This window comes from Oenanthe melanoleuca, chromosome 13 (genome assembly GCF_029582105.1).
Source record: "Oenanthe melanoleuca isolate GR-GAL-2019-014 chromosome 13, OMel1.0, whole genome shotgun sequence".
Lineage (NCBI taxonomy): Eukaryota > Metazoa > Chordata > Aves > Passeriformes > Muscicapidae > Oenanthe > Oenanthe melanoleuca.
Genome location: NC_079347.1, coordinates 14,323,248 through 14,349,489, shown reverse-complemented (window position 1 = coordinate 14,349,489; position 26,242 = coordinate 14,323,248). Strand labels below are relative to the sequence as shown.

General features: G+C 59.2%; 5 protein-coding genes across 7 annotated transcripts; 2 read left to right on the top strand and 3 right to left on the bottom strand.

Annotated features, from left to right (window-relative positions):
* Positions 1-351: 351 nt before the first annotated feature.
* Positions 352-3,174, bottom strand: WDR55 (WD repeat domain 55). The gene is made up of 8 exons (XM_056502422.1): positions 3,123-3,174; positions 2,903-3,054; positions 2,692-2,792; positions 2,538-2,625; positions 2,228-2,407; positions 2,020-2,119; positions 1,764-1,933; positions 352-1,333 (listed from the first exon to the last, which is right to left on the bottom strand). The coding sequence occupies exons 1-8, from the start codon at positions 3,141-3,143 to the stop codon at positions 1,000-1,002; spliced, it is 1,146 nt and encodes a 381-aa protein (XP_056358397.1). The 5' UTR covers positions 3,144-3,174; the 3' UTR covers positions 352-999.
* Positions 3,175-3,855: 681 nt separating this feature from the next.
* IK (IK cytokine) lies at positions 3,856-11,947 on the bottom strand. Its single transcript, XM_056502421.1, has 20 exons — positions 11,853-11,947; positions 11,177-11,243; positions 10,895-10,987; positions 10,420-10,479; positions 9,750-9,917; positions 9,552-9,666; positions 9,284-9,354; positions 9,134-9,180; positions 8,744-8,907; positions 8,516-8,624; positions 8,102-8,141; positions 7,509-7,722; positions 7,227-7,245; positions 6,676-6,753; positions 6,336-6,417; positions 5,743-5,800; positions 5,275-5,363; positions 4,881-4,989; positions 4,248-4,282; positions 3,856-4,075 (listed from the first exon to the last, which is right to left on the bottom strand). The coding sequence occupies exons 1-20, from the start codon at positions 11,866-11,868 to the stop codon at positions 4,048-4,050; spliced, it is 1,662 nt and encodes a 553-aa protein (XP_056358396.1). The 5' UTR covers positions 11,869-11,947; the 3' UTR covers positions 3,856-4,047.
* A 101-nt stretch (positions 11,948-12,048) lies between these two features.
* Positions 12,049-13,222, top strand: NDUFA2 (NADH:ubiquinone oxidoreductase subunit A2). Of its 2 annotated transcripts, none has more exons than XM_056502517.1 (3): positions 12,049-12,192; positions 12,291-12,397; positions 13,028-13,222. In XM_056502517.1, the coding sequence occupies exons 1-3, from the start codon at positions 12,089-12,091 to the stop codon at positions 13,117-13,119; spliced, it is 303 nt and encodes a 100-aa protein (XP_056358492.1). In that variant the 5' UTR covers positions 12,049-12,088; the 3' UTR covers positions 13,120-13,222. The 2 variants fall into 2 exon arrangements, with proteins under 2 accessions (XP_056358492.1, XP_056358493.1); XM_056502518.1 differs by having other exon boundaries at positions 12,053-12,192; positions 12,291-12,392.
* TMCO6 (transmembrane and coiled-coil domains 6) lies at positions 13,155-20,292 on the bottom strand. Its single transcript, XM_056502516.1, has 12 exons — positions 20,184-20,292; positions 19,249-19,373; positions 18,911-19,020; positions 18,616-18,799; positions 17,549-17,653; positions 17,046-17,131; positions 16,402-16,518; positions 15,634-15,745; positions 15,380-15,557; positions 15,197-15,291; positions 14,260-14,427; positions 13,155-13,648 (listed from the first exon to the last, which is right to left on the bottom strand). Exons 1-12 carry the CDS (start codon positions 20,257-20,259, stop codon positions 13,490-13,492), a joined length of 1,515 nt encoding a protein of 504 aa, XP_056358491.1. The 5' UTR covers positions 20,260-20,292; the 3' UTR covers positions 13,155-13,489.
* A 1,544-nt stretch (positions 20,293-21,836) lies between these two features.
* CD14 (CD14 molecule) lies at positions 21,837-25,393 on the top strand. Of its 2 annotated transcripts, none has more exons than XM_056502513.1 (2): positions 21,837-22,064; positions 22,895-25,393. In XM_056502513.1, the coding sequence occupies exons 1-2, from the start codon at positions 21,962-21,964 to the stop codon at positions 24,262-24,264; spliced, it is 1,473 nt and encodes a 490-aa protein (XP_056358488.1). In that variant the 5' UTR covers positions 21,837-21,961; the 3' UTR covers positions 24,265-25,393. The 2 variants fall into 2 exon arrangements, with proteins under 2 accessions (XP_056358488.1, XP_056358489.1); XM_056502514.1 differs by having other exon boundaries at positions 21,978-22,173.
* Positions 25,394-26,242: the final 849 nt, after the last annotated feature.

Below are 26,242 nucleotides of genomic sequence, written 5' to 3'. Positions count from 1 at the left end.
TGGAGGGGTTCTTCCAATGGCCTCGGCCACAGTGTCCAGCCATATCTGATGCTGCTCCAGGCCCTGCTGCCTACTCTGCTCATCCCCAGGGAAGAACCCATCCCATCCCCGTCCCTGTCCCTCTCCCCCTCCCCACTCATGGCACTGTGATGCACATCTGGGCCCACCAAGTCCCTCGGGCAGCAGCCAAGCCCCATCCCTTTTCCTTTTGGAGATCCCCAGGATCCTCCAAGAGCCTTTGGATGCATTCCAGGTTCTTTCTTGCAGTCCCTGGAAGACTGTCTGTCCCTCCTGGGGCACACCAGGAGTCCTTGCCTCATGAAGATGAGCCAAACCACCAGCACAAGGCGCTGGGAAGTGAAAGGCACTGGATTTATTTCTAACAGAGCTAAAGTCTTAATTAATTAACAAAGGGTAATTGACCTGCTGGGACAGCAGGGCAGGAAAGGGATGAATACACCTGGCCATATTCCCCCATCTCAGAGTCCTCTCATTCACCAGGGATGTCCAGTCCAACAGGGGCCCTCAGCCATGTCCCCCCATCTCACACCCCCCTCAGGGACTCTCCCAGCCCCTCTCGCACCAGCTATGTGCCCCCATCCGTAAAGGCCTGCCCTGCTGCCCCCGTCCAGGCCCCTCCGGTGTGAGGGACACCCCCTCCGGCAGGACCCCCAGCCTCACCATCGCCAGCATGTCCCGCCATCCGGGGGCCACCCCCGCCCCCTCACAACCGCTCCCCCTACGGGACCCCACCCGCTCCGACACGCGCTGCCCCTTTAACAGCGCCTACAGCCCAGTGTGACTGACAGCCCTAGGAGCCAATCAGAACGCCAGCGCTCTGTCCGGAACGCGCAACAACGCAGCGCGGCCACGCCCCGCAGGCGGGCACTCCCCGGGGCTTCGCCTCTGATTGGCCGCGCCCCGCGAGATGGACGCGCAGAGCTCCGCCCCCGAGCAGGGCGGGGCGGCGGCGTTGAGGGGCGGCGGCCCCGGCCCCGCTCAGTCACTGTCGCTGTCGCTGTCTCCGCTGTCACCGCCAGCTGCCGCCGCCGTCTCCGGCTCGGCCTCGTCCCGCAGGTCGGCGAAGAAATCCTCCCCGCTGCCCAGCGCCTTGCTGCTGAGGGCGCGCAGAGGCCCGCCCTTCTTCTTCTTCCGGCGGTAATCATCGACCACCATGGAGCCGAGCGCCGACACGTCCCAGAACTTCACCTTCTGGTCGTGGCCGCTGCTGGCCAGGAGCTTCCCGTCTGCGGCCACGGCCAGCTGCTCGATGGGCTCGCCCAGGTGCTGTCCCACGCAGCCCAGCACGCGGTTCGGCAGCACGTTCACCGCCCTGGGCATGGCACGGGGGCACTGAGGGCCTGCAGCGCCTGGGGCGCCATCAGCCCTCCTGTCCTGTGTCCTGGGCAAGGCTGATCGCATCCCACACCCTCCTCATTCCACCCCACCCCACCCCATCCCATCCCATCCCATCCCATCCCACCCCATCCCATCCCATCCCATCCCATCCCATCCCATCCCATCCCATCCCATCCCATCCCATCCCATCCCATCCCATCCCATCCCATCCCATCCCATCCTCCACAATCCCTATCCCACCCCACCCCATCTCCAGCCCACTATTCTCCCCTTCCTGTCCCACCACCGTCCCCTCCCTATCCCACCTGATATCCCACAATCTCTCCTGCTCCCATGCCCTTCCATCCCTCTGCATTCCCCCTCACCCCATCCCACAGTTCCCCTCCCCACCGCAGCCCCCTGACCTGATGACTCCGTCCAGGGACCCCACACACACGATGCTGTCCGTGATGGGCACCATGCAGTCGATGGTCTCTGCCCTGAGCGCAAAGCGGTCGCTGGCGGCCCCGAAGCCGTCCCAGTTGAAGAGGTAGATGGTGCCTTCACTGGAGCCACACGCCACCTTCCTCCCCCTCTAGGCACGAGGGAGGGCAGAACAAAATACTCAGAGCAAGAACAGGGTCTGTGGGATCCTGCTCCATGTTGGGGAGCAGTGCCAACCTTCATCAGCACCACAGACGTCAGGTCCCCGTTCTGCGGCTCCGAGAGCAACTCAAAGCGCCGTCTCTTCACGTTGAAGACTCCCAGAGTGCCATCACCACTTGGGAGATGGAAAGGACACGTTGTGAGCACGGAACATGGCACAGGGCACTCCAGCCATGAAGGGACATGGGGAGCCCGACCCCAAGACCATGAAACCCGCCGGTACCTGGCTGTCAGTAGGATCTTCCCGTTGCCATCCACGGTCATGGCACTGATGTATTCCTCCTGCTGCCGTGCCTCCAGGATGGCACTGCCCCTGCGCAGGTCCCACACCTTCACTGCCCCGCCTTCATCCCCCGTGGCGAAGATGTGGTTGTCGATGGGCAGCACGCAGTTGAGGGCCGACCTGCAGAGACCGCGGCCCCACGGTCACGGCTCCCGGAGCAGCGCTCCGGGCCCTCCTTGCCCGGCCCAGGGAGGGAAGGGGACAATGCCCCAGCCATCCTGCCCAGAATGAGCCGCCTGTATGGACTTACTCGTGGGCCTTGGGGAAGCGCGTTTCCAGCCGTCCCTCCTCCGCTGTCAGAATGTGGATGGACTTATCCTTGGACACAGTGAAAAGCTCTGGAGAGCCGCGTTAGTGCCCCCCGCCCGGCGTCCCCCAGTGCCACCCCACGTCCCCGCACTCACTCTGCCCGTCCTGGGAGAACGCCACGTCCCGGCACGACTTGAGGTGATGTCCCGAGGACCAGAGCTGCCGGTTCTCCCCCTCGGTGCAGGAGTACGAGTACCTGCCAGCACGGGCAGTGCTCGCCGGGACCCGCGGGCGGCCGGGCAGGCCCGCCGCCGGTGCCGAGGGGTCCCAGATCCGAGACCCCTCCCCAGCCCCCGCCCCACTCACAGGTACACGTCGCCGTCCACGTCCCCCGCGGCCAGCAGCGGCCGCGCAGGGTGCAGCGCGATGGCGTTGGCCGTGGCCTCCAGACAGATGTCCTCGGGGGTGTCCCGCACTCGCGGCTCCCGCGCCGCCGGCTCCGGGGACTCCGGGGGCTCCTGGCGAGAGCGGGGCCGTGGGACCGGGGCCGGCAGCGCGGGGGTCCCGCAGCCCCACGCGTGCTCACCTCCTCCATGGCGGCCGCCATGCCGCTCTGCTCATTTGCATGGCCCCGCCCCCTTGAGTACACGGCACCGCCCGCCCTCGTTTCTCCAGCGCTGTGGGCCCGGCCCGGCCCGGCTCCGCCTCGGGGCTCCCGCCTGCGGGCCGTGACTTCATTTCACCAGGCCTCGTGTGTTCCTGTTCTTCAGCGCTTCACCACTGGAAGCCCCACAGGCTCCTTAAATCACACCGTCATCTCCTTTCTCCGCTCCCAGGGGAGGGGCAGCCAGGGACCAGGTGGCACCTTGCAGGGTCTGGGGCCTGCAGGGCCCCATAGAGACCCCAGCCCAGCCAGGGACCACCAGCAGCGCCCCAGCCCGAGGGAACAAGCTTTGCCAGGTGCTGGCCTCATCTCACACACCCAGAGCAGCCCTCTACCAGCGCTTAGAGCAGCTTGCACAGCCTCTGCTTCAGGTCATTGCACGTGCAGTACCCGAGCTCAGGGATCCCTTTCTTCCCCCTGGCCTGAGGCACAGAATGTTCAGCTAGGATTACTGCCCCCAAATAGACTTGTTAATTTTATCCAGGCATGCTGCCCCCACCCCAAAGGGCTCCCACAATAAATGCACTAAGCCACAGTCTGCCCTGTCAGCACCAAGTGTGCCTGGTAAGTAGAAGAGTCCTAGCATCCCTGTTGCTCCAAAGGAGGCTGGAATGTGGCCAGGCCCTTTCTCTCTGCACAAACAAATGTCCACACACAAATTTAATGTGGTTTTATTAAGACTACAACATTTACACAGTACAGGCTCTACAGCAAAGAACTAGAGGGAGGGAAGAGCCCCCAGCTCCGAGCGGAGTGGACAGTGTCTGGGGCAAGGAGAGCACACCAGCACACTCCAGGAAGGCAGCTCCCAGGCTTCCAGGAGAGGGAAGAAGAAACACAGGAGAAATCAGTACTTGGGACGTTTCACCTCAACCCTGGAAAAGAGAGAGGGGCAGGAGAGTGGTGAGGATGCAGGGCAGGTAGCTCCACCACCCTCCCATCCAGAACTCAGCACTGACATCCACACTCACATCACAGAAGGTGGGGGGGGGGGCGCCCTAACAAGCCCCCTGCAGCTAAGCCACAAGCAGAGACTACTGTACTTACCCATCAGCCTCCAACTTCTTCCTCTTCTCGATGATCTGCGGAAAAAGCACAAAATCCTGTTATGCACAGGGAATCTGGCTGCTTACAACTACTAGAGGGGCTAGAGGGTGCCAGATACACCTGGGGAGAGCTGCAGCCAGGCCAGAGCTGAGCTACAGCTAGAGAAGCTTGGCCTGTTTGCCCTTTGCTCCTTTCTAGCCACCACAGACCATTGGTTCTCACCTTCTCCAGCCCATCCCATACTACTCACCCTTCCAGGACAATTCCCAGCTCTGCCAGCCTGCAAGCAGGGAGCCACTAAACATGTCCTGTCCCCTCCAATCCCCTTTGGATGGCTCCAAACTAACAGTTTTGGGCACATTCATCTGCTGCACAGCCCAGAGCAAAAAGCCCCTGACTGGGGCTGCTCCCAGGACAACAGTTCCAAATAGAGCTCCGGACACCGTTGCAATACTGAAGCCACAAGTATTTGGCTGATGCTCTTGCAAGGAGCAAAGCCAGCTGGAGAGCTGGATGCTCACACACACACTGGCAGCATGTGGCTGGACTGAAGAGCCATGGGTGGGGCAGGAGGACAGGAGTGGCTGGGGCAGTGTCCTGGTGCAGCAGCCCCAGCCCAGCTTGGGCACTCACCGCGCTGATCTTCTTCCACTGCCGGTCCAGCTCCGCCTTGTCGTTGGTCTCCTTGAAGCGGCGCGTCTTGCGTCCCTCAGACATCTTGATGCCATACTGGAACGCTGCCCTGGAGGAGCAAGACATGGCTCAACACTCACAGGGGACCCACAGCCTGCCAGAGGGAGGGATGCATCTCCCCAGCCACAAGCATATGCTTCAGAGCTGGCCTGAGCCCCCAAAAGCAGCAAGATGTCCTCAAGAGCGACATTAAGAGCAAAAACAAACCACCAGGCCCAGGACCCGCAGCTCCTCCTCTGGTTCTCACAAAGGAGCAGCACCCAGCACTCAGGCTTGGCCAGCATGGCCATCCCACCCAGAGCCCTCACTCGGCCCCTCCTGGAGCCGCACTCACTTGGGCAGAGCCTCTTTGTTGTTCATGTACTCGCTGTACTCCTCCTGCGTGTCAAAGTCCCAGCGGCCCAGAGGCCCCTTCTTGTTACCCTGCAGGGAGTGAATGACTCAGAGCAGCTCCTCAGTTGCTGCTGGGAGGGCTTCTCACACAGCCCTGCACATCCAGCCACAAGGCTCCATCTCCCACCAGAGATGGCCTTGGCTCCAGATCCACCCCCCCAAGAAGTTCCAGATTTTGTGGAAGAGGAAGTCAGAAGATTTTGTGGAAGAGGAAATATCATGCCTGTCAACACCTCTGGGTCAAGTGCCAGTGACACCTTTTTGCTCCCTCACATGACAGGGAGCAGATCAGCAAACCCCAAATCTCACTCAGCATGCAGCTCCAGTGCTGTTTCTTTTCCATGGGATCCTCTCAGCTGGAACTGGTGCCTACTTTGCTAGCTGCTCCTAAAGGCTGGTGCCAACATACCTGATCCATTTTGCTGTAGTCCACCTCCTCATCACTGTCCACAGCCATATCATCCATTCTGGGGAGAAAAAAAGCAAGGAAAGAGTTCAGAGTGAGTCCACGAGACGGACCACGGCCTTGGAGACTCCTGGTGGGAGTCATGTCTCATGTGCTCGGACCAAACACACTCAGTTCCAGGACCAGAGAGAAGTGGCCCCAGCTGCAAGCCCTGCAGGTGACTGTAACACAGGACATCCAAGGTTAGAAATAATTCCACAATGACTCTACAGGCTGAAAGATGTTCCTCTTCCACTGAGGGAAGCCAGAGCTCCACAACCACATGGATTAAGGAATGCAGCAGAATCCCAGCCATCTCAGCCTCCCCCTGGCTCTGAGGGGCAGCAGGCTCCAGGCAGCCACTTACAGCAGAGAGCAGCTAACAAAAACCTGAAGCAAGGGCTTGGGATGGTTTTACCAGTCAGCTGTTGTCACAGACAAGGCCAGGCCTGCTCCCCCAGCAAGTAGGGAGGCCAATGTTCAAGTTCTTGCTGCCAGAGAACAGCAGCCCCTCAACACACCCTGCTCCCACCCCACAGCTTCCCACTGCTCCTTACGTGGCAGGGTAGCACTCAGCATAGCTGTTGGACATGCCAAAAAAGTCTCCCAGCTGCTTCTTGTCTTCTGGCTTCTTCAAAGTGGCAGCCGTTAAGGAAAGCACCACATGAGCTGAGCCTTACAGCTGCAGACTGGGCACAGCCAGCTAGAAAAACCCCTCCTGCTCCAACACAACCAAACTGGGGAGTGCAGAGCTTTTGTTTGGTGTGGGAGAGGCAAAGCTTGAGCAGCATTTCCCTGCTACCAGGTGAAGCAGGACAGCCCCCCAGATGTGCTTGTGTGTGCAAGGGCAGACTAGCCCCACAGCCAGCCAGGCTGGCATAGACAGTAAAGGATATGCCTCTGTTCCCTCCCAGCCAGCAGCTCCAGCAAACTTCTCATTGATGGACTTGATGAGCTCCTTGGCTGAGCCAGGTCCTGGAGTAGAGAAAGCAGCAGGTTAAATTTGGGAGGAAGAACAGCTCACTGCAGAACGCTGGGGCTGGGCAGAGTCCCTGTGGGACACAGTAACAGGAAGGTAAGCTGCACATGAGGTATGAGAGGAGGAGCAAACCAGTTTGGCACTGATGGGGTCAGCTGACCCCAGGAGACCTGTAATCTTACAATAGCTTGTCTTGGAAGGGATCCTGAATCCCATCTTGTTCCAACTCCCTGCCATAGGCAGGGACACCTTCCACTATCCTCAGTTTCTACAAACCCTGTCCAACTTGGCCTTGAACACTTCTAGGGGTGGGGCAGCCACAATTTCTCTGGGCAACCTCTGCCAGGGCCTCAGCACCCTCACAGGGAAGAATTTCTTCCTAATATCAAATCTGCATATTTTTCTGTTTTAGCTTAAAACCATTCCCCCTTGTCCTATCCCTCTCAAGTACTCACACCACTTGACTCACCTTTGTCAATGTCCGTGGGCTGCAAAGAAGAGGGAGAGACAGTGTCAATGAATTATCAATCAATCAATCACACAGAGCTGAAGCACAAACCCAACAAGCTGGTGCTAGTGCTGCCTCACTTGCTGAGGGACAGGACAAGCACCCAGCAAGCCCTGGGGACAGACAGCTCAGCAAGAGCTGACACTGGCATGTATAGGGGAACAACCAGAGATACCCAAAGCCCCCAACCCCACAGAGGGCAGAGCTCAGGTGGGACAGTCTCCCTCACGAGTAGAGACTGACCTCATCATCAGCCTTGGGCTTCTCAAAGTAGCTGTGCCTCTTCTTCTCCTCCTCGCGCTCCCGGTCCCGCTCCCTGTCCCTCTCGCGCTCCCGGTCCCTGTCACGTTCTCGCTCCCGGTCTCGCTCCCGCTCTCTCTCCCGGTATCTCTCCCGTTCCTTGTCCCGTGGCATCTTGGCAGTGGAGGGCACATAATCCCCAATGTCTTCAAAGATGCTACAAGTGGAAAAGAGTCTGGAGTTACATGTGCTGCAGGAAGAGAGGCCATAACCACATCTTTATGACCTGGAGCACACAGGACCAGCACTGAGAGCTAAGGACACCAGATATGGAAGCGGTTTTCACATCTGACAGAGGCATCACTGCACTTCTATTCCCTTCTGCTGCAGGACCTGAGCCTTGTGGTACAGGGCAACAGTGAGCCCTCACCTGCCTCAAGCCTGAAATCCAAACCAGAGCTTGCCTCCAGCCTTGTCCTACAAACCACAGGTCCAGCAGTTCCAAACTCAGCCTTCTCTAAATGTGGTGGGCCAAAATGCCATTCCCTAAGGGACAGAGCTGTGACCCCATAGCCTAAAGGCAGGGTGGCACTTACTTCATATCAGCTTCAGGAGGCTTCTTTTCATCCAGCTTCCCTGCAAGGACACAACAGCAGTGAGAGCCATGTCATCCACTCTGTCCCCCGTGCTGCTCCCCTGTCCCTGTCTGGATTCCATGCTGCAGGAGTGGCAAGCCTGGAGGATGTCACATCATATGCAGTCCCCCCAGAAAGCCATTGTGTCTCTCTCCAAGAGGGGGCATTTCCTCAGGGAACTGGGGAACTAGGGAAACTAGAGCTCCCAGTTCCAAACTCCCAGCAGCCTGGCCCACGTGCTGCTGCCTTCAGGACACAACTCTCAGGAAACCACTGTCTCACTGCACAAGGGACCACAAACCAAAATACATCCCGTTCCCTTGGGATATGCTCCAAGCACTAAATTCCTACTACTTGGCTCCTTTCACCTCCTACCTTTGTCTTTCTTCTTGAGCTTCTTGTTGCGGGTGCCTTGCCTGAGATAGGAGAGGATCTGTGTGAGCTTGCTGATGACGATGTCGTTGGTGGTCAGCGTGGTCTGTGCCTGAAAGGGAAATCCACGAGGAAGCATCCTGCTTCCTTGGCAGGGAACCCCTCCCAGAAAAACCCGCTCTGGCCACCTCAGAGCAGTGAGGTGAAGCGGGCTGGAGAGCAGCTGGGTACCTCCATGGTGGGGCAGTCAGCCTTGCTGCGGATCAGCGTGGTGGGGATATCAGTGTCAGCGTATTCATCATCCAGATCTACCACATAGGCCATCCTGCCTGGCAGGAACAGCTCGTTCCGCTCGTAGGTCTTGTTCTTGAACAGGATGCGGTAAATGTTGCGGCCTGGACAGAAGGAAGAGTGTGGGAAAGCAGAGGACAAGCCCACAGTGAAGCGTATTTAGTTTACCAGCAACACAAGAATCACCTCCTAAGGACACACTTCCTCCAGTCCTCAAATTCAGGACTCTCCCCCCTCCAACGGTTCTCATTTCTCCATTCACCCTCCAGGATTTCTCCCACATTCACAGCACAGACAAGGTGGGAAACAGACACATCCACACAGTCTTACCTAGACGGGTCTTAAATTCAATTTTGTTCTCAGGATCTTCATCTTTCCTAAACAGAAACCAGAAGTATTAGAGTCAAGTGACTGGCTCCTCTGCATCCTCCTCTCTGGCAAGCAGCTGCACTCAGGAATGCAAAATACTCAATCACTCACTTAGTTTCTTTCTGGGGCTTCTCCATCATTTCCTCCTCTTCCTTCTCCTTGCTGGCTATCTCAGCCCGTACCTGGATGCAGAGTAAATCCACACATTACAGCCCAACCCATGCCATTGCTGCCCATCTGTGAGCCCCATCAGATCCCCAGCCCTGCAGCAGGAAGGGAGGAAGGGAAATCCTCACTGCCAAGACCAAGTGCTAACACCCACCCCGTGTGTCTGTGGGAGAGGACAGGGCAGGAGCAGCATGGTGGTATCTGCACTCACCTTCTGCAACAGCGCAAAGTCCAGACCCTTCACCAAGTGAGTGTGCTCCATGTCACCACCCAAGAACTTGGACTCCTGGATCAACTGTCTCCTCTTCTCCGCAGCAGATTTATCCCTGTGCAGTGAGAAGGGAACCAGATCAGGGAAAGCCCCCCCAGACCAGCCTGGCGAGCCCAGGCCCCAGCACAGCCCACGTACGCCTCGGCCGTGGGCCCCACAGCCCTGTAGTTGGCAGTGGTGCTGATCAGCTCTGTCTCCTCGTAGTCCTTGTTCACTCCATCTCTCCTCTCCTTGGCTCGATCCCGGTACTTCTCTGCCAATTCCCTCTCGCGCTCGATCTCCTGCTGCCGCAGCTTCGCGTAGTAACTGGGAATGGGAAACAGCTCGGGTTAAGAGTGACCTGCTCATGTTTTTGAGATCAGGTAACAGCCCCTGAGGCCTCACACACCCATTCTGCTCCCAGTCCCTTCCCCAAAAACACACTAGAGCACCATGGGACACAACAGGAGGAAACTGCTATACTGAGGCAAACTAAGGAGGAGCTCCATCCTCCCTTCCAAAGGGAAGGGGTCCAGTGCAGTCCTGCTGAGCAGACATGCCCCAAAGCACACAGTGATCAGTGCAATGTCCCACCACTGCCCTGCTCTGTGAGACACCCACAGGGCCTCTCCTGCTTCTTCTGGAGGCGCAGCCCCATCCTACTGCTGCCCTCTCACAGCTGTTCCCAAAAGCAGTGACAGTTCCTCAGCCTGAGCTCTTCAATAACCCACTCAAGGCCCTCTTTGGGAACCCAAGAGATCAGGACTGCTTCCATGAGCAGGACATGATGTATAATGACAAGCCCTGCTGCATCTCTTTCCCCACTTACCTTTTCTTCTTCCTCCTGCGAGCAGCTGGATCTTCATCCTCATTGTACTCCCGGGGCATCCTGCAAAGGGGTGAAAAAACACATGTACAGTCTGCAGAGACACATGGGTGACAGGTGGGCAGAACAGTCCCTCAAGCACAGCAGAGCACTAGGGTGTTCAGAGATGCAACAGAGCAGTCTCTCACCCTTAATTTCCCCCTAATTCCACACTGTTGGCAGGGAGAGGAAGAGAAAAGACTGATTTTCACCAAACAAAATCTGCCTCCTGTACAAAGTGTCTTAACAGCCATGAAGCCTCACTTTTATTTACAGCAGCCCTAACCCACCTGCTTCTCCACTTCCTACACTCATTGGCAAAAGCCCCTGTAGATATCCCCCCGCAGAGTGCAGAGGAGAAGGTCAGCTGGGCACAGAGCCCCAGAGGGAAAGGGGGCATGGATTGCCCCATGGACCTGTGAAACAGAGCCCTACTCACTCATGGTGGCGAGATTTGGAGGGTGGCGCAGATGTTGGCGCAGCCCGCGGGGTCATGAGAAGCTTCCTGAAGTCTTCATTGGTCAGCTTGGATCTACAAGGGAGGGAAGGAACAGAAATCATCATTCCCAAAGAGTTTTGGAGGAGAAGCAGATCCTCTATGACCGAGATGGGCACTAGATGCCTGTGGAGGGAACCCAAAAGCTGGAGTGCACCAGGGAATCGGCCTGGGGTCCCACAGTGCTGCTCCAGTCCCAGCCCAGTGCCCCAGAGCTGTACTCACTGGTGGAAGGAGTGCGAGTCGTCCACATCGTGGCCCTCGGGGGCCAGGGGGTTGGAGAACGGCTCATCTAGAGGAGGGAAGAGAGAGAGCTCAGACACTGCCTGCACAGCTTCACACCCGCGCACAAACCAGGAGGGGACCGGCGTCCGCCTGCAGCTCCGATCCCAGGGGATCGCCGGCCTCGCCAGCGCGTACAGCACACGGGGGTCCCGGTGCCACTGCGAGACCCACCGTCCCTGCTCTGTGCCTTCCAGGGGCTGTCCCAGGGCCTCCCGAGGGTGTCCCGTCCCCGCACGCCGGGACTGCCCCTGCATCCTCTAAGCGGCCGCAAACACCACCCGGCCCCACTCCCGGGGCGCACCCGGTGTCAGTCCCCGCGCTGAGGCTCAGCCCCGCGCACCCCCGGGCTCCCGGCCCGCCAGCTCCCTCCCCCGGCCCCGCGGGCTGTGGCCGCTCCCGTCCCCGCAGAGCTGTCCCCTGCACCGGGACCGGGGTCCCCGGGGGTCCCCCCGCTCCTCCGCGCAGTTGGGCCTACACCGCCCTCCCCGCCGGGCCGCTGCAACCCGCCCCGCCCCGAGCGCCGCGACAGCGCCCGCGCGAGCCAAGTGTCGCGGCGCCGGGGGTGTCCGGGAATGCCCCTTGTCCCCTGTCCCGTGTCCCCTGTCCCCAAACTCACTGTCGCGGTCCGGCATTGCTGCGCTCCCACCTCCGCTGCGCGGCCCTTCCGCTCAGCGCTGCCCTCCCAGCGCACCCCACGGCGGGCGCTCCCATTGGCGGCTGCGATAAGGGCGGGAGCTCCCATTGGCGGCTGCGATAAGGGCGGGAGCTCCCATTGGCGGACGGAGCACGGCGGGCGCTCCCATTGGCGGAGGCGCCGAGGTCCCGCCCCGTCGCTGTTGTCCGGGCAGGAAGATGGCGGCGGCCGCTGTGAAGAACATCGGGGGCGGGCTGGGCCGCGGGCTGAGGGAGCTGCGCATCCACCTGTGCCAGCGCTCCGCCGGCAGCCGCGGCGTCAGGTCAGCGCGGGGACGGGCCGGGACGGGGGTGCTCCTCCAGGGGAGCGAAACACTCCCGAGCTGAGCCACAGGGACGCGCCTCCTCCTTCCCTCCGCAGGGAATTCATCGAGCAGCACTATGTGACTCTGAAGAAGGCAAATCCCAACTTCCCCATCCTGATCCGCGAGTGCTCCGGGATCCAGCCCAAGCTCTGGGCTCGGTACGGTGAGTAGGGGGTGCCCGCCGGGAAGCACCATGGAGTTATCATGGATGGTTTGGGTTGGAAGGGATTTCCAGTATTTATGGGAGGGGTCAGAGGGAGGGCAGGGGTGGGGAAAGGGCAGACACGGGAAAACGGGGATGGGGAGAATGACAGACTGTTTGGGCTAGAAGCGATTTTAAAGCTCAGCCGTGGGCAGGGACACCTTCCCCTGGGGCCGATTGCTCCCAGCCCCGTCCAGCCTGGCCCGGGGCACTGCCGGGCTGGGCAGCTCCTCTGGGTGGGTGCCAGGCCTCCCACCCTCGCAGGGAGGAATTTCGGCTGTGGCTGCACTGGCTGCTCAGGGGTTCCGTGGGGGATGCTGGTGAAGGGAGCAGCTGCCCTGGGGCAGGGTGTGGGGTCACTATAGGGAAATGACCCGGGGGAAGCAGAGCCGGGCCCAGTGCTCAGCAGGGGCTTTCCAGCCTCTGGCTGTGAGCTCCCACCCCCACCCCACTCACTGCACAAAAATGGGCACATGGGATGTGCTGAGTGTGAAGGGCTGGTGATGGGAGCCTGGGCTCTGACATCAGTGCCCTTGCACCAGGAAAGGACCCACACACCTGCCCCCTCTCACCCTGTCTGTTTTCCCATAGAGTTTGGGAAGGAGAAGAGCATCCCACTGAACAACCTAACGGCAGATGAAGTGGGCAAGGCCCTGGAGAGTGTGGTGAAAAGCCATGCGTGACGACTGGCAGGAAATACATGTGCTGGAGACTTGACTGATTATCTTTAATGTCAAAAATGTATCTTTAATTTATCAATTCATAAACACAATGTGCTTACCTTGAGCTTGGTGGTGACTGAGAGCTCAGGGAATGGCTGATGCAGCCGTTCACCCCTCCCTGGCACAGGAGAGTCTGCCCAGGCTGCAGCTCAGCTCTGCCCCTGCTCCAGGCTCTGGGGGGCACTGGGCTGGTGACTACCAGGTGGTGACAAGGACCAGCCCCCCCATGCAGCCAGCATGGGCACATCAGAGCTCTGAGCAGCCCTTGGGAAGCTGCCACAGGTTGAACAGTCAGTTTATTCCCCCTGAGACTGCAGGGAGGGGGCAAAGCCTAGGAGAAGGCAGCCAGTGTGGCCTGGCAGGCACTGGGGGCTCCTGGGGACTGCCTGACCATGTCCAGCAGTGCCTGTGCCCGCTCCTGCAGCTCTGGGATGCTCTGGTGCTGCTCCAGGGCCTGGTGCCCACCTTGCCTGGTGAAATCAGCAGCAGCCTGTGTGAGAGGAGAAGGGTGAGAACTGGCTGGGTGCCACAGTTATCATCTCTGCCCAAGCCACCACATCCCAGGGAATGGGGCTGAAGGAATTCCCCAGAGCCCTCCCAGACACTGCATTCCCCATCCAGGTAAATCCCACCATGCTGGTGGTTGGTTGGGAAGGACTTTAAAGCCCATCTCATTCCCACCCCCTGCCATGGGCAGGGACACCTTCCATAAGGTGCTCCAAGCCTCATCCTGCCTGGCCTTGGACACTTCCAGGGATGGGGGAGCCACAGCTCCTCTGGGCACTCTGTGCCAGGGCCTCCCTACCCTCACAGGGAAGAATTCATTCCTGTGATCTGCAGCAAGTGAAGCAACCTCAACAGGATCAAAGAAAACTTGGGGTGGAAACAAACTGCCCAACACCAGTCCTTGCCAATAAGAAACTGCAGACACGAGAAGGGCTTCCACCCTCTGCATCACAGTGTCCCCTTGGGCAGGGGCCTGGGTGTGAGGGGTGGAGGGTAGTGTGGCAATCACTGTTACTCAAACTGCAATAATCATCCCCCCTCCACGGTAATCCCTCCCCATCCCCTCAGTCTGCGCCCTGAGCTCTCCCAGCTCACCTCCGGGCAGTGCAGGAAGAGGAGGTGCAGCAGCTCCAGGCACTGCCCCACGGCCTCGGGGTGGGGCAGTGTGAGGAGGGGCAGGAGGCGGGGCAGGAGGGGCTGCCGCAGCAGCCGCTGGCACTGGAGCGCTCCCTTCTCTGCGATGTTGCACAGCACGGTCAGGACCTGAGAGGGAGAGGGAGGGAGCAGTGAATGCTCCATGGGCAGATTCCTGACAGGCTTGGGAGGGCTCCGAGCCACTCCCCACGGCATGGAATTGTGGAGTGGTTTGGGTTAGAAGCTCATCCTCCTCCATAGTCCAACCCCTGCCATGGCCAGAGACACCTTCCACTACCCCAGGTTGCTCCAAGCCCCGTCCCTTCTCTGGGCACCCTCTCACCACTAACAGGGAAGAATTCTTCCCAATATCCCATCCAACCCTGCCCTCTGTCAGTGTGAAACCTTTCCCTGTCCTCTCATCACTTGTGCCCTTGCCCAAAGTCCCTCTCCACCATTTTTTCTTGTCCTGCCAGGTGCTTGCCTGCAGCCAAGTGCCCACCAAACCACTGGATTTGGAATGCCTTTACACCTACCCCCAAGGCACTGTTCATCCCCGTGCCAGGCACACCCAGCCTTGCCCCCCACCCCTGGCAAGGTCCCCAGTCTCCTAAAGCTTTGGGGTCTTTCAAAGGAAAGTGGCAGGAGCCTTCCCAGGCCTGCTCCAAGTTAACCTCTGCCTTGGGACCACTCATGCTGGGACAAGGCTCTGTCAAGGGGTAAATACAGCTGGAGTGGCTTCAGGGGAGGTGGCTGGTGACTGCCACCACACGAGACCTTCTGCCAAGCTGTCACTGCTGCCCAACCACCCTCCAACCCCAGCACTGTCAGTGTGGGACTCGAGTTCCTGAAACTCCAGCGCTTCCCCACCATTCCCAAAGCACAGGGCAAGGTTTACCAGCACAGTGGCCATCTGGGAACACGTCAGGAGCTGCAGCAGGGCAGGGAGCAGGTCCAGGGAGAGCAGAGCGGAGCAGAAGAAGGGATCATCCGCTGGGGTAGGCAGAGAAGGAACACGTGAATAAAACCAGGGCGGGTCCCAGCAGTGTCCAGCTGTGCCACCACCCCGTGGGACACTCACCTGTGAGGTTGTTGAGCAGCCAGAGGCACTCCTGCACGAGGAAGGGGTGCTGCTGCAGGAAGCACTGCAGGATGAGGAAGAGGGCGACGAGCAGGCGCCCGTCCTGGCCCTGACCCTGGCCCTGGCAGCCTGTCTGTGCCAGCAGGTTACTGAGACACCGCAGCACGGGGCACACGAGCTGTGACACAGGGACAACCCTTCAGCTGAGCACCCACAGCAACCTGACAACAGCCAGCACCCTGCCCACCTCTCACCAGCTCCAGGCCCTCAGGAGTGTCCTGGGGGATTTGGGAAGCCAGGTCGAGCAGAAGTGAGGTGAGGGCAGGCACAGCCCCCAGTGCCAGCAGCACCCCGTTGTCTTTGTGCCTGCAAAGGGAGGGACAGTGCAGTGGCCTTGGAGCTTGGAGTGAGGAAACTGCCACATCCCCTCATCAAACAACAGGGCCTGGAAATTCAGAGTGCCCTCCCAAACCACCACAGGGCTTATTTCATATTGCAACAGTGGCTTCTTTCACACTGGAATAGCAGCTTTTTTTCCTGAGCTTATGAGAAAATTTAAGAGCCCATAAAAAACATTCACTTAGTTATCTGTGTGGGTCTGGAAATGACAGCCCTGACCCTTGAGTATTTACACATTCCTTGGCTCCAGTGGCAGGCAAGGTTTGCTGGCACAGCCCAGATGGGTGGCCCTAGGCCAACCCCACAAGTGTGAGGATTCAGAAAGCTTGCCTTGGGAAGTGGGGGGGATAACTCCAGGCATGGGGAAGCAATTTGGGGACATTCAGAGGACTAGAAACAGCCTCCTCAGGTCTATCACCCACTACCACCCTGTAAAGAGCTCAGTGATCCTGCAGTCAGCACAGGTGCTCAGGTAGGAGAGCTGGGGTACCCAGGATGGCTGGGGAATTGATTTCCCAAGGGAAAAGGGCAGGCAATCCAGATCCCCTCACAGGACCATGAGCCTTCGTGCCTCTGTTTGGCTGTTCCCAGAGAACTCAAAACAAGGAGAAAAATGCATTTACCTACAAATGATGTAGTGAAGACACCAGGCAAACTCCACGGCCGCTCCCACGCCGGCCTTGAGGCCGGAGCAGAGCAGTCGGAGCATGTGCTGGGGGAGAACCGAGTCCAGGACCAGGCTGGGCACAGAGCAGAGAGCAGAGTGAATGCAGGCACAGGCAGGACACCAACAGGGAGACACCAATCCTGGCCACAGAGCAGAGAGCTGCTATACCCCATACTGGGGGCCACAGCATCCAAACACACACTTGGAAGGGACTCTGAGCCAAGGGCTGCAGCCTTGGGCTCCCCCGTCCATGGCAGGGCCTGGGGACGCTCAGAACACTTTGACTGGGCTCACATTTTTGGCACTGGGGGCTCTCAAGTTGATCTTTTCCTTTGCAAGAGCAACACAGCCAGAATTCCCTGCAAGCCTTCCCTGCTCCTTTCTGGCCTTTACTGAAATACCAGAGCTGTCTGCTCAGATGAGGCCAAGGGGAAGGAGCCAAGCCCTGCTCCCTGATCTGCATAAAACTTCCACAGCTGTGGCAGGATTCTGCCCTGAACTATCAGTGTCACTGGGATGGGGAAGGTGTCGTGTCCCCAGCACACAAATCCCACTCGAGGCCCCGGGGCCCTGGTGCAGGGTTCAGAGGCTCAGACTCACGGGATGATCTCTGTGGGGGCTTCCTTGGCTTGGAGGAGCTGTGAGAGGACATAGCCCACACCTTCCAGCACTGCCTCGTGGGGGGACTGCAAGCAAAGAGAACAGAGCTGACCCCCCTGACAGAGCCAGGGTGCCAACCAAACCCAGCTGAACCTGGAGAAGAGGGGGCACAGAGGGGACCAGGAGGAACACAGGAGCCTGTGGCCACACCAGAGCTGAGCTGTCCCCCTCCCCACATTCACTGGGCTTAGCCCAAACACAGAAAAAGTCCTGGTTTGAGCATTTAGACCTGCAAACCACAGCTCTGCTGAGGGAGATTCAGCTGGAGAAGAGCACAAGGTGGTGAGCTGAGCCATGAAAATGAGCGCAAGGGAGCCTACAAGTGACCCTCATGCTCATGGGAACAGCTCCCTGCAGAGCTTCCCCACAGCTGGAAGAAGGGCTGGCAGCCAGAAAATTCTCTCCAGGGCACAGCAGAAATGTGGCTAAGCTGTTTCACCCACCTGGATGCAGGATGCCAGCACTGGAATAATGCCCTGAGGCAGCAGTTGCTTCCTGACAGCCTCACTTTCCACTACGAGGTTCCCCAGTGTGTACAAACACAGCTCCTGCAACAACACAGCAGAGCAGGAGGTGACTCTGTGGGCAGCCAGCAAAGCCTCAGGTCCCACACACTGCCCTGAGCAGGGCAGGAGCTGGCCTTGGAGGGGAAACACAGACCAATGCTGCTGGACTCTGCAGCCACCCCATTCCCAGCTCAATCAGCTTCAGTTCATTCCTTATTTATCTGGCTGAAGTTGGGATCTATCACTCCCACTCTGGAGGTTTTTCAGGCTTCTAATTTCAGGACAACATTTCCCTGAGGCCCCTCTGGTTCTCCTGGAGTCTGCCTGTGTGCTGCATTCAAACAGGATCAGCACCTGGGGTCAGTGCCCACCTTGCTCCTTAGCTCTGAGCCTGCCTGCTTCCCAATGGAGCAGCTGGAAACACGTGGGCATCCCAGAGCTACTCCAGCTGTTTGCTCCTTTCCCAGATCAAGTTGCACAGCATGGAGCTACAGGCACTCTACCCTTATGCTTTCTTATATATATTTTTTTAAGTGGTATCTTTATACTTTTGTATTGTTTCATTTCTATAGATAACAACCAAAATGGCTACATACCTCCTTTCCTCTGCAACCAAACTGTTCTAAAATAAACCTGCCATATATACATATATATATAGGTATATAGACATATAGAGATATATATAGACATATACAGACATATAGATTAGATATAGATATATACATAAACACAGTGTATACAAATTCAGTGTAGTTCCACTCTAATCCAACCCAAGGGATCTATGATTAACTAAACTCAGTTACCCCACCATTGGGGCAGGTCAGACACCTGGGCACTGGAACAGTCCTGCTCTGAGGGCAAGGCTGTGATCCCAAAATATTTTTGCTTCCAGAGGGCCCCTTCTCAGCAGCACTGCCACGTGAGCCACATGTGACACAAGAGGTCAATACCAGCCACCCCAGAGGATTCCCAGGTGCCAGGGCCCCGGCAAACACGGATCTCACCGTGAACTCCAGGCTGTGTCCCGACAGGTAGGTGAGCAGGTAGGAGGTGACAGGCAGGCACGCCTCGGCCACCGTGGGGACACTGGAGTGGGACAGCTCGTGCAGACAGCGGGCAGCCTCCAGCTGCAGGTCAGCCAGGCTACTGGTGAAGAGCCCCGTGAGCGTCCGGATGCTGCCATCCAGCCTGGGGATCCAAAGGCTGCTGTCACCTCCCACCCAGGGCCACACACCAGCTCACCCATGGGGGCTCCTGGGGACATGCCCTTGGTAACAGCCACAGCAGGCCTGGGCTGACCTGACAAACTTCTGCTGAGTGTCCTCGTTCTGCAGAGCCCAGCGCAGGCGGCCGAGCGATCGCTTCCTGTCCTCCGAGCCCCTCTGCACACCCCTGAGCAGCTCCAGAACCTGGCCAGGCAATTCAAAGGTGGGTGAGCTTCCAGCACTGCCAGCATTAAGATTTCATCCCGTTAATCCTCAAGGCAAAGGAACCCTGGCATAAAGATGGAGCCTTAACTGTGTCTGGCAGCGAATCAGAACCATTCCCAAACCCACCCCTGCCCAGCATCCTACATATGCTGATCTGGGGAAGACCCCCAGGACCCCCACTGCCATGGAGAACATCAGCTTCTTCACCTCATGCTCTGAGAGTGGGTCTGGCACGACGTCTGCTCCATCCTGTGGCCCCTCCTCGGGCGCGCTGTCCTCCCGCAGCAGCCGCTTGCTGACCAGCTGCTCCTGCCGCCGCGCCTTCCTGAGGGCTGCGGGCCACCAGGACACGTCACACGGCACAGGACACTGCTCCACCCCACCCGAGAGCCGCACCCGCCCTCAGCCCAGGGAGGAGCTGCCCATCGCTCCCGGTGCAAGCCTGGAAGGGTTGCACGAGCAGGGCCTGCAGCTGGAGTGAGGGGTGAGGGTAGGGCACACAAAGGGTTAAGCCACTGCTGGGATAATGGGCTGGAACACGGGACAGAGGCCTCAGGACCTGAGGTTGGATTTCACATGGGACCATAACGTCATTAAAGTCAGAAAAGACCTGCAAGATCATCAGCTCCAGCCTTATAATGAACACCACTAAGCCATGCCCCAAGTGCCCCATCACTTGTTTTTGGAAAACACCTCCAGGGATGGTGACTCCAGCCTGTTCCAATGCCTGACCACCCTTCCCATGAAGAAGTTTTCCTCAATATCCACCCTGAGCCTCTCCTGGCCCGGCCTGAGGCCGTTCCATCTCCTCCTGTTCCCTGAAGCAGAGCCCGACCTGGGGCTGTCCCCTCCTGTCAGGGAGCTGGGCAGAGCCACAAGGTCCCTCCGAGCCTCCTTTTGTCCAGGCTGAGATGTAGGCGAGGCCTTGGAAAACCCAAACAGCGGGGGATTGTTGAATAAACGGCGAATCCGCGGCAGAACCCGCACGGGTTAAATGAGACGCCGTAAAACGCTTCCCCGAGCGGGCAGCGCATCCCGGCCGGGGCGGGGATGGGATGGGACGGGATGGGGGCGGCCAGGGCTGAGCTGGGGGGTCCCTCCCACCCGCGGGGGACCCCCAGAGCCCCGGGTCCCGGCCGGACCTGCCTCTCGCTGCCGCCGCCGCAGCCGCAGCTGCTCCGCGCTGTGCCCGCCGCGCCGCGCCCGCCGGCCCCACATGGCGGAGCGGCACCGGCAGCGGAGGAGGAGGAAAAGGCCGGGCCTGGGCGGGCCCGGGGCGGGGAAAACACCATCCCCGCCCCCTGCCCCGTTTCTCAACCCGCTGTGCAGCCGCAGCGATGGGTGCTGCTTGTGCTGAGGCCGAAAAAAGCCCCCAGAGAGTCAGCAGAAATATGAAACGAGGCGGCTCCCTGCCCCGGGACCTTCCGCCGTGCTGGTGGGACCGAGGGGCAGAGTTCGTGCTTCCCCAGGAAGGTGTTGGGGGATTTGCGGCTGGAGGGCAGAAATTAAAGGTACCAGCCCCGGGATGGTCAGAAGGGGCCGGGAGGAGGGGCAGCTGTGACTTTTCCATCGTGCACTCAGCATCAGTTTCATGAAATTCCAGACCCGTTTGGATAGGACGAGACCTTAAAGCACATCCAATTCCAGACCCTCCACCAGGGGCAGGGACATCTTCCACTGTCCCAGGCTTCTCCAAACCCAATCCAACCTGGCCTTGAACACTGACAGGGATCCAGGGGCAGACACAGCTGCTCTGGGCACCCTGTGCCAGGGCCTCCCCACCTTCACAGGGAGGAATTTCTTCCCAATATCCCATCTAACCCTGCCCTCTGGCAGTTTTAAGCCATTCCCCCTTGTCCTGTCGCTCAGTGCCCTCGTCCGAGGTCCCTTTCCTGTAGCCCCTTTAGGCACTTTAGCACTCCCCTGAGGCTTCTCCAGGCTGAACAGCCTCATCTCCCAGCCTGTCTAAACAGCAGAGGGGATCCAGCCCCTGAGGCATTTCTGTGTCTCCTCTGGACTTGCTCCAGCAGCTCCAGGTCCTTCTTGTGCTGAGGAATTTCATGTAACCCGAGGACGTAGAAGAGGAATCATGGAGTTGCTGAGCACCCCTTCACAACAGTCCCAGAGAGCAAGGGACCCCACCCCAGCTGTGGCACCAACGTGTCGTGCCACATTAACAACAACGAACTGGGAGTTGCATTGTCCAGCCATGCAGTTTCATCCCCTTTCTGAAGCCCTTTCTGAGTCCAACATAGGCAAGGAAATCTGGGAAAGGAAAAAACTCCTGAGAGATCATAGAATCACAGAACCATTCAGGCTGGAGAAGGTCTCCAAGATCATCAAGTCCGACCTTTGATCACCACCTTGTCAGCCAGAGCAGAGCACTCAGTGCCACATCCAGCTGTTTCTGGAGCACTTCTGGCTCCTTCTGGTGAAGGAATGTCCTGTGCACCTTCGGGCTGCCTGGACAATGGGTGGGAGTTGTGCCATCCCCATCCTACATGGAACACGGCACCTGGGCATGGTCTGGATGGCAGATGTGACAGTCCTGTGCCCCTCTGCACTGCCTGCAGGGTGCTCAGCACCCGGGGAGCCTCGAGGTACAGCAATACCCGAGCATCTGAGCGGCTGAACCCGAAAGTGCGCTTGGGGAACCTTGCCCGCGCTCTGTTCCATCACCATTCCTAGGAAAATGAGCAGCGCTGCCACTCCGGCCACAACCTTTCCCAGCCCGCAGCCGCAGGGAAGCGAAGCAGAAGCGACTCGGGAGGCTCCGTCCTGCTCAGGAAGCCGGGGCTGTGGGGACCCGGCCGGGCAGCGCCAGCCGCGGGAGCGGCAGCTGGAACAGCTGGAACACAGCTGGAACACAGCTGGAACACCGCGGGCGTCCGGCGGGAGCCGGGGCAGGACCGGGTGCCGGATGGAGCTGAGCACTTGGAGCCTTTGGCACCCCAGCCCGGGATTTGGCAGCAGCTGGAGGAAGCAGAAGTGGAGCAAGGAAACTTTTGGGTGTGAGCTGGCTGGTGAGTCACTAGACAAACCCACCCGGGGTCCCAGAGCGCTGGTGCAGGTGCCGGAGGACAGAGAGCTGCTGCTCGGGAGGGTGCAGCAGCCCCGCCACGGCACGGACAGGTAGGGAGAGCTCCGGTCTCGGTGGGCTTGGGGATGTGGCCAAGGAAAGCTGGGGCTGATCGGGGCTGATCAGAACCGCTCAGGGCAGGAGGCTGGACTGGGGACCCCCAAAGACCCCTTTGAGCTGAGTCAGCACATATTTAGCAGCCTTTACTCTTTGCTTGCTGCTTCTTTTGCAATCTGGTGATCAGAGATCAGACTCTGTCAGCTGACCGGCTTCTGGTGCTGGCAGGGATATGTTCACACCTTCAGGGGTCATTTTCTACCACCCCTTAGGGGGCTGGTGATTAATGAAATCGCTGGGTGAGAAAGGAGAAAACACGAAGCCTCTGTTGCAATTTCCTGCCCCAGATTACAGAGGAACAAACAGAGCTGGGCTCTCCCTGGTCAGACTGACACATCTGGCTTCACTGTCTGTAACTCCGCGTTTGTAATTTCTCCAGGCATTTCCTGGTCGTTTAGCAGCAAGGCAGCCCAGCAGGGCAGTGCAGAGCCTCGGGAGGCTCCGTGCTGAGGGAAGGTGGCGCAGGTGCTGCTCCTGGGGTTTGGCTGCTGGCCCGAGCGCTGCCCGAGTCTCGGCGCAGCGGCCGGGCGGGTGCAGGAGGGATGAGGGCAGTGCGCTGTCCTGAGGGGTGGCTCTGCAGGGCTGAACCTGCCCAAGCCATCCTCCAGTCTGGGTCAGAGCGGTCGCCTCAGCTGCCATTCACTGTTTCTCCTCCAGTTTTTAGGTTGTTCACCATGAATGTGGCTGTGCTGCTGCTCCTGGGGCTGGGGCTGCTGGTGGCAGAAGGCAGAAGAGACAGGTGTTTCTTCAACCGCACTCAGGAATACTGTGTGTGCTACAACCTGTCCGAGGAGACCATGAGCAGCATCATCCAGTGCCTCTCGGCAACTGTGGTGGAGTTCCAGGGCGGAGATCTGGAGAAATACATAGCCTTCCCCATCAGGGACCTGGACTCCTCTGCCATTGAAACTCTGGGCTCCCTTGTCATCCAGAAAATAATAATTGGGAATGTCCTGGTGCCTGAGATACTCCTCGCCCGTGTGCTGAGGTTCTTCTCCTACACCCATGTGCAGGAGCTGGCCTTTGAGAGCTGCATTTTCCAGGGGACGGGCAACTGGAGTGCCATGGATGGCCAGACCTTGCCCATAGTGTCCCTGAGCTTCCACAACGTGACCTCCTCCCCGCTGACGGGCCATGAGCAGGCCTTCTCCAGCCTGGGCAGGTGGCTGGGGACCCTGCAGGAGCTGGCTGTCACCGGCTCCCGTGTCACCAGGCTGCCCTGTGCCGTGGGGAGGGTGTTCGGGGCGCTGCGCTCCCTGAGCCTGGCACAGAACAGCCTCGGGGACGGCAGCCTGGCCCCCGCCTTCTGCCAGGGAGCTTTCCCTCGGCTCCAGGAGCTGAGTCTGCGCCACAACAGCCTCAGCTCCTACCACAGCGTGTGTGAGGGCGTGGGGCTGCTGCTGGAGCTCCGGCAGCTCGATCTCAGCCACAACCAGCTCGTGGCAAACTCATCCTCCTCCTCCTGCCAGTGGCCAGCATCCCTCCGGCACTTTAACCTGTCCAGCGCTGGCTTGGATGAAGTGCTGATGCCGCTGCCTCCCAACCTCGAGGTGTTGGACATGAGCCACAACCACCTCCGTGCTCTAGATCTCCTCCTCAGCTCCCTGAAGAAGCTCTACCTGAGTCAAAACCTGCTGCGGGCCGTCCCCTCCATCAGGAATTACCCCAGGCTGGACACCCTTCACCTGGACAACAACTCCATTTCGGAGCTGCCGCGGGCTGAGGTGACGCTCCTGGGGCACCTGCAGGACGTGGCCGTGGCTGACAACCCCTTCAGCTGCTCGTGCTCCGGGGCAGGGGGGCTGCAGGCTCTGGCAGCCTCGGGGCACCTGGGGCAGGGCTGGCCCGAGCAGTACAGGTGCCAGTCCCCGGCGCAGTTCCAGGGCTGGCCGGTGGCACAGGTGCCGGTGTCGGTGCTGCGCTGTCACCTCGCCGCCGTGGTGGCCCCGCTCTGCGTCGTCCTGGCCCTGCTGGGTGTGGCTGGGGCCGTGTGTCTGCTCAGGACCAGGCCCTGCAGCAGAGCCTGAGGGGCTCCAGGACCCTTCCCACTGCTGCTTCCCCTGCAAGGCTCACAGGTCTTGGGGCTCTTGGTGTCCCCAGTCTGGCTCCCCGGTGGAGCAGGGCTGTCCACAGGGTCACCCTGCTGTGGCTGTGCCCAGACAAGGCTGGGGACACCCCTCACGTGGAGCCCATGCTCTAACCCAGAGCCACACCCTCCTGTAGGGGGTTCCCTGTGGCCAACTCCAGCTCCCCAACACACCTGCACTGTCCCTGCCATGTCACCTGCCCTGGACAAGAGTTCAGCTCCATCGTATTCCCACTGGTAGCATTCAGATGCCCCAAGCCTTGCTGGGGTCTGCTGGTCCCTGCCCAGAGCCTCCCCATGCTTTTTAACCCCCCCAGTCCAGCCACCCTTGGAGCCTCCATGGCCCCTGTGCTGATCCTCGCTCTCCTCACCTGGGGCTATGGCTGGGCCAGGATGTCAGGATGCTGCTTGGCTGCTCTTCAGCCTAATAGAAAAACTGAAAACCCACAAAAGACAGGAAAATGAGTGAATTAAACACCCCTGCACACCAATGCTAATGAACTGGAGCAGCTCCTTATTCCTCGACCTGAGGCACTGGTGGATGAGTCCAAGTGGGACCTTGAGGAGGTTCAACCAGAAACTTTTTAGGTGATAAGAGGAAAATGGGTTAATTCTGGGTTCTGAGTTATTCAGATAATATCTCGTAGTAAGGAGAAAATGGATTATGGGATGCTGAGGGAGAGCCTGGGAATGCAGTGCTGGGAATATTCAGAGGAAGGGGTGGATGGGGAAGGGACAGGCATGAAAAAATGGGGGTGGGGGATAATCACAGAATCACAGGGTAGTTTCATTTGAAAGGTACCTTAAAGATCATCTCATTCCACTCCCTGCCATAGCCAGGGACACCTTCCACCATCCCAGCTTGCTCCAAGCCCCATCCACCCTGACCTTGGACACTCCCAGAGATGAGGCAGCCACAGCTTCTCTGGGTGGCCTATGCCAGAGCCTCACCACCCTCAGGGAAGAATTTCTCTCCAATATTCCATCTAACCCTGCCCTCTGTCAGTGGGAAGCCATTCCCTGTGTCCTGTCACACTGTGTCCTTGTGAGGAGAAGGGGCTGGTGGCAGGCAGAGCGCACCTGGCCAAGCCCTGCTCTCCTTCCCCAGGGCCTGTCCTGCCTCTGCATTAAAGGTGTGCCCGGGTGTTTCCTGTGTCCCTCCCTCTCTCTGTTTGGTACACATAACCTGCAGGCAAACACCTGGGCTGGCTGGGGGTGGGGGAACAGAGTGTGGGAAGGACCAGGGGCAGGAGCTCAGGGTCCAGGGATGGATCACGATGGGTCGGGGTCTGCTGCATGCCCAGGGTGTGTCCGTGCCCGGGGTGGAGGGGCTGTGGGGCTGTGCCAGCCCGGAGCAGCCCGAGGGCAGGGTGGGGCCGTGCACTGGGCTGTGGAGGGTGGCTGGTGGCTCGGGGTGTTGGCTCTGCTGGTGTTAACCAGGGTGTACAGCAGGGTGCCCCTGCACCGTGGGAATCCTGGGCTGGCTGGACGTGGAACAGGGAGCAGCAGCTGCTGGCTGGTGCATGAGGAAGGAGAAATCCCTGTCTCCTGGATCTGTCTGAGGGGATGTGTGACCATTCCCACCAGTGCTGCCCCACAGGGGCAAGGGAAGGCTCATAGGACCCCCAAGTGTTGGTGAGGGGCTCCTGGAGCCCCCAGTCTGGCTCCCTTGAGGAGCAGAGTTTTCCCCCAGCATTATCCCACTGTGCCCAGTGCTGGGGAATCCCTCAAAGCCCCCTGCCCTGCCCTGTCCCAGGGCTCTACCTCCCAAGGGGTTTTTCCTTCTGGCCACTCCAACTCGCCCAGCCCCAACAGGCCCCTATTGTCCCTGCCATGTCACCTGCCCTGCCCCTGATGGAGCCCCAGTGCTGCCTGCTCCATCTGTTCAGCTGCATCAGCCTCAGCTGAGGCACAGGTGA